We start from the raw sequence: 5,988 nt of genomic DNA, 5'->3' as shown, positions 1-5,988 counted from the left end.
GCAGTGGCTCCTGTGCCTATAGTTTTGGGAGTCCCAGCAGCTCCCGAGGCCACAGCAACTGCTTTCGACACTGTGGCGCTCATGGTTGGTAAAGAGACAGCTGAGGTATGGACTGTGCCGGGCACGCTCACTGCTGAGGAAGAGGGCACTTGCTTAGCGTGAGTAGCTACTGTTATAGTCTGCCCAGCTTTGGGCGGCATCACCCCCAGCCCCTGCACGATTCTTATAGTAGCAGCCGGCTTGGCCTCAGTGGATGCCACCGTAGTTATGGCTTTGCTCTTCTGATCTGCCACAGTCATGCCCAGAGCAGGCATCAGGCGGAAAGCGGAGCTTGTTGGCTCTGCAGTCTTTAAGTCGGGAGTCACTTTAACCACGGTGCTTCCAGCTGGGCTGGAAGACGCAGAAGTGGCCGTGCTAGTCTTGGCTGGAGAATCAGCAGTCTGGACAGGATTGGATGTGACGTGCAAAGTTGCAGAGATGCCCTTCCCACTAGCACTGCTTCCCGCAGCTGCCGTGAAGAGGTCCTGAGTCAGTTTGACAGTAGTGACTTGAGATTTGGCCAGTGTGGCCATCATGTCCGGGGTGATACGCAGCACAGTCTGTCCCTTTGCATCTGTGGTGATAGAGGACGGGGGTAGGCGCAACACATCCTTGCCTTGGATCCGAAAATTGGTCGCTGTGAGTGGGATGCCACTTCCAGGCTGGGCCTTCATGCCAAGTTGTCCCGTGATAGCCACCTGGAAGAGATCAGAGAAACGGCTGTATCAAACCAGGACACAGCCCAAGGCACAGTCAGAGTAAAACTTCCCAACAGGACGTTTGCTCCCATCAGAACTGAAGCGGCATGACGCTAGCACTCAGATCGTTACTGAAAATAAGCCCTGGTTGGGCATTCCCCAAACCGCGTAAAATATAAAATACTGTGGATCTACTTCTTCAAACAAGAGGAATGAAAATGAGATCGACATCTGAAGATGGTTAACCCTGGACTAGCACATCTTCCACCTGTAAGTGAAAATGGGGCTCAGATACACCAAACCAGTGCCTGCCTAAATCTCTATGGTCAATAACTCACACAGCATTATGGCTCACTACAGGTTTCACTGTCTTTTCACATCTGCCACAACAAACAGGCAACGACTGGGTCGTGGAGCCCAGTTCCTCGTCTCTCCCTCACCTGCTTGATGATATTCTGGCCAGCTACATTCTGGATGACAGTGGTAGAGGAGGTGCTTGTAGCAGAACTGCCCGGAGAGCTGGTAACTGGCTTTACAGTGGGACTGGGCGCTGCAGACAGTCCCGTCACAGTGATGCCTGTCTGTCCTGTCGCGGAGCTTCCTGGCCTTTGCACCTGCACTGGGCTGGTTTGAGCTTTTACCGGCAGAGTCACCACAGCCTGCAGAACAACACAGAAGCAGCCTATGAGCAGACTAACAGAACACTAACAGACTAATAATTTACTCTTTTTGTCTCGTGCCTTACAGCTTGCAAGTTCTATGGACTTTTTACTGCAATGCACCATTTCATGGTGCCACATAAAGAGGCATTAGGGAGGAAAAAGAGAGCACCGAACAGTATTATTTATGCACAACTGCACAAATTTCTACGCTCCTGCCCTGCAGTTACTGCGTGCTCCAAGTAAGCAAGTAACCCCCGTGCACCACACCGAAATCCTAAAAGAAGTCAGATTGGAAATCAGAGCTACTCCACCACTTCCATGCAGCCAAACTCACCTGAGGGAGCACTTTGGTTTGCGCGGCTGTAGCTGGAACGCGGATTTGAGGCACTGACGTAGGTTGCTGCTGCTGGGCGACCACTGGGGCTTGCTGAGACACAGCTGGGAGGCTGGACTGGGCAGTGACCACCCGGACCTGCGGCAGTCCCGAGGAGGTGGTATGACTTACCACCCGGGTGGGAGGTGGCTGCGGCCCCGGCTGGGTCTGCGAACTCTGCGCTGTGGAAAGCAACGTCCCAAGCTGTGGCATGGTAGGGGATGACACCAGAAGAACGCTACAAGAAAGATAAAAGCCAGCAGGTCAGCAACGAGGCAGACAACTGAGAAAGAACCAGTAACATTCACAGGCGATGTACGAGACAGAAGAAGTACCTTTGGCTGGGTTTTGCTGGCTCTGATCCAGCACTAGACACACTCTTGCTAACCACAGGCACTGGTGGGGGCGAAATAGGCGTTGCTGGTAATGCTGGTGCAGTTGGTGTCACGGGAGTCACGGGAGTTGGTGGCATGCTGGAATCACTGAGGCTCAGCTGAGTGGGCTCTGAAGTGCTGCTGGGGAGTGCTTTCACAGAGCTCTCCTTGCTACTAGACTTCTGCAAAGAAACCACGTCAAGCATGAAGGTCTTTACAAAAATTGGGTTTGATTGCTGCACTCTAGAGAGTGGGCTGAGCACTTTAAGCTGAGTTCTGTATAATTATGAATGATGCCCTGGTGCTAAATCCCGAAATCACAGACTGTCTGCTTTCCTCAACTGCAGCCACAAGCAGGCCGGCGTGTTTGGCTGCTCCTGTTCTCAGGGAATAGTGCATCTCAGCAGCAACAAACATTCATAACATGTAGATTTCCACCTTGGTTAATTTGCCAACAGCAACTAATTTGGAGATATTTGGTATCAATACCAAAAAAAAAAAAAAGACATCCAAACCCTGACAGCTTCAACAGAACAAGGGGGACAGCAACAGGACATGTTCTACACACTGCTGCAGATTAACCACAAAACTAGATCTGAAAGATCATCCCTAAGATAGGGAGCAGAAATGAATTCCATTAATCTTTGCGCTGAGATCAACAAGGCTAACAGTGGAAGCCGGGAGGTGTAAAAGTCCCCTCTTTCCCACTCCATTTTGTGCACTGGCACTAGGCTAACACCGACATTCATAAACATAATGAAGTGGTAACTCAAACAGGTGGTAATTTTCATCAGTCGCTAAGGATGCAGAATTTATGGATTAAGTTAAATCCGTGCCTCCTTCCCAATCCCAAAGGCACCCGTGCAAAGAAATTTACCATTTTAGCCGGAGGTTTGGGCTTCTGCTGAAGAGCTTTCTTGGCCTTTGCTGCAGCAGCTTGAGCCTGGTGGATCCGTTCTGCAAATACAAATTAATGGTGAGAGTCCCTGAACACAAGCAAACCGATTTACGAGGCCAGTTCAGAACTGTAAGTTCATCCTCAGACAGGAAATCAGACACACATTGTCAGGTAATAGTGCACAGAAAAATACCAAATAAAATTAGCCAAAAAAGCTGAAACAAGGACACATAAGAAGTTGCAAATGTACATCTACATCTGCAGTTCTTGTACACGGGATGCTATTTTTCTAACAAATACTTCAAACGGACACACTGCTCTGCAAGACCGGATTTAAACGCTGATGGGCTAACATCAGCAAAGGGACTAGAGGAAAAAGCTAGACTGACAAATTAATGTTCATTATCCAGCTGGACTGAAGAAGCTCAGCAGATTTATTAACACTTTCAATTCTTAAGACAGCACCAAGCCAGGCTTACCAAACTCTTCCTCGCTCCTGTCCCGGTGCAGGTAGATCCACAACTTGCGTCCAATGTCATATTTCACACAGGGGTCTTTCTCATAATGTAATCGATCCAGAGCACCACTAACAACAGTATTAACCTGAAAGTTCAGAATTCACGGAATTACAAGATGTCCTTGGTTGGGCTAGCCAGAATTCACAGAGAAGTAGTCCTATTTGGCATAAAACCTGAGTAAGCTGCTAGCAATCCATTTGTGTAAGAACTGACTGAGAGCAGATGTTGCAGCACAGGATGCTGTTCGCCACCTTGGATCAAATGGAGCTTCCACCAAAGCCAAGAGCTCTGAAAATCAACTGTTTCTGAATCTAAAATGTGAGCAGCTATATGACACAGTGTTAATTCTGTGGCTTTTCTAGCTGTTTTTTCACCATCCAAAGTTCGGTGCAGATTTGCAGCAGCTCACCAGAGTAGAAGATAGCTCTCATTTGCTAGTCAAAGCAGCATAAAAAATTATTTGGCCTCAGCCGCTGAATACTGCCCGGGTCTGCAGAGTGTATTTTTAGGCTATGTGAGGCTAGACATGACATCCAACTTACTTGAGCACTTGTGACATCGGGTGCTAGGAACTGGGAATCTTTAAGCAGCTCACAGATCTCAGCACGAGTTCCTTCTCCGTTAGGAAGGCGAGCAGCAGCATCACGAACTGAAATACAAAATCAGAGCTTAGACTTCCAGCCGTAACTAGGTAGCTGCATTCAAGTACTTTGGCAGATACGTTTCGGTATTGCTCTCTTACCTCTGGCCCCATAGTGCCTACTTGCTCACCAAAATCTAGCCCCTGTGATCCCTCAGATATGAGCAGAGATTATAAAGGACCATTTTCAAGTATATCAACTGTGCTGGCTTTGTGCTAGGAGTGATGAACTTGGGGAACAGCACTGAACCCCAGTATGACTTGGCAATGCCCCAACTTCACAACAGTTTACTGAAAGCACCACTCTTTTGGTTTCCAGCTACCTGAGCCTTAGCTTCAGCCAACTCCAGGGACACTCCTCTCTATTTCCCATTTTACCAGTTATCTGAGCCTTAGCTTCAGCCAACTCCAGGGACTCTTCTCTCTATTTCCCATTTTACCTCAGATCAACAGCAACACAGATGCCTTCTTTTCTGGTTATTCCTCCTCCCAGCATTTCATCACCTCTGTTCCATATAATTTATTTCTTTTTCGCTTATGTCACCCCACTCTGTCCAGCTTTTCCCTTTATAATGTAGATTCCTGAAGTCATTGTTTGGGCAGTCACGGGAGCCCTTTTCTTTTTTCAAAAAAATTTTTTGGCCATCACCTTACCAAGGGACAAGATGGTGACATACGCTGGTCTGTCTGAGCGCAGGAGAGAATGCTCTCGGGCTTTGTTCAATGAGGTTTCCTTGTCAAACACCCCCTTCACAGGACCAACAACTGACTCAAAGCCATGCATACGGAAAGTGAAAGCTTTGTGGGGCTGGCTGTAACGGTAACGTTCCTGTATTTGGAAATACAGAGGGCTGAATTTAGCAGGAAACATATAGGGCAAAGTCTTAAAGCTTGTGCTACGTTTATATTACGAGTTATTGTCATTCTCCAGAGAAAGTTTTATTTAAAGGCTCAAATACTGCTGTATAAATGTATTTTGGATCGAGACGAGCACGAACTACTTCAAGCAGAATATAAAGCACCACCAAAGCGTGCAGGTGCAATACATTAGGTTCACTGTTAAGCAGCTGCACAGACTAGAGAGGTGCCAGAGATACATCTTCTGCCCAGCAAACACCCCTTCCCCCAGCAACAAGCAGCCCCTTCTTCCTCCTCTAATCCGTCCAGAGATTTCAAAAATTTAACCTGGATATTCTACCACCCACACAGCACATGCACCCCAGGGAGAAGAATTGTCATCATGTGTTTACCCTACAACACACACTTGCATCTCCTACAGACAAGAGAACTAAGTGTAGGGGTACGCTTATCGCCACTTGTCTTCTGCTTGCACTCATACGTGCCCCAAAACTATAGAAATGAGTCATCCTCATATGCTGGGGATGGCAGAGGAGACAGAAAGGTCGACACTATCAATTTCAATTAATTTTGCCCAATGACCATTGGAAATACAGGCTATATTGTTAGCAAGGTTTATGTAAGGTCAAGACAAGGCCTTCAAGGCAGAAGAAACCTACTAATTCTTTACATTAACAGAGTTTGTGTAGAGTATAAAACACTGCCGTCCCATACAAATTGTCTCACTTTAGTGGCCAACTGTTTCCACATGTGTGTTTAAAACTAATTCTTACCTGCTCCTGAAACACGCGTTTCTCCTCTCCAGTGCTAGGTCGGACTACGTAGTCAGTCCTTCTGAAACAAAGGTCACCATCAGTTCTGAGCAACAACAAGCCCTCAACAGTCCCAAGGAACCAAAGGGGTCAGTCACCTCACCCTTTCTGCAAAT

At 47.5% G+C, this 5,988-nt stretch overlaps 1 protein-coding gene across 1 annotated transcript in view; it reads right to left on the bottom strand.

Moving 5' to 3' along the window:
- NFRKB (nuclear factor related to kappaB binding protein) overlaps nucleotides 1–5,988 on the bottom strand; it is a 30,975-nt gene that overhangs the window by 19,051 nt on the left and 5,936 nt on the right. The window contains exons 11-19 of the mRNA XM_035897968.1: nucleotides 5,834–5,891; nucleotides 4,857–5,031; nucleotides 4,105–4,211; nucleotides 3,524–3,647; nucleotides 3,024–3,103; nucleotides 2,108–2,328; nucleotides 1,734–2,010; nucleotides 1,178–1,396; nucleotides 1–737 (exon numbers count right to left, since the gene is read on the bottom strand). Coding sequence (XP_035753861.1) covers nucleotides 1–737; nucleotides 1,178–1,396; nucleotides 1,734–2,010; nucleotides 2,108–2,328; nucleotides 3,024–3,103; nucleotides 3,524–3,647; nucleotides 4,105–4,211; nucleotides 4,857–5,031; nucleotides 5,834–5,891 — 1,998 coding nt within the window. The remainder of the gene's footprint in view (nucleotides 738–1,177; nucleotides 1,397–1,733; nucleotides 2,011–2,107; nucleotides 2,329–3,023; nucleotides 3,104–3,523; nucleotides 3,648–4,104; nucleotides 4,212–4,856; nucleotides 5,032–5,833; nucleotides 5,892–5,988) is intronic.

Source organism: Egretta garzetta, unplaced genomic scaffold (genome assembly GCF_000687185.1).
Source record: "Egretta garzetta isolate BGI_Z169 unplaced genomic scaffold, ASM68718v1 scaffold307, whole genome shotgun sequence".
NCBI classification, from domain to species: Eukaryota; Metazoa; Chordata; class Aves; order Pelecaniformes; family Ardeidae; genus Egretta; species Egretta garzetta.
The sequence above is the reverse complement of the archived record's forward strand: the minus strand, read 5'-3'. Positions and strand labels throughout refer to the sequence as shown.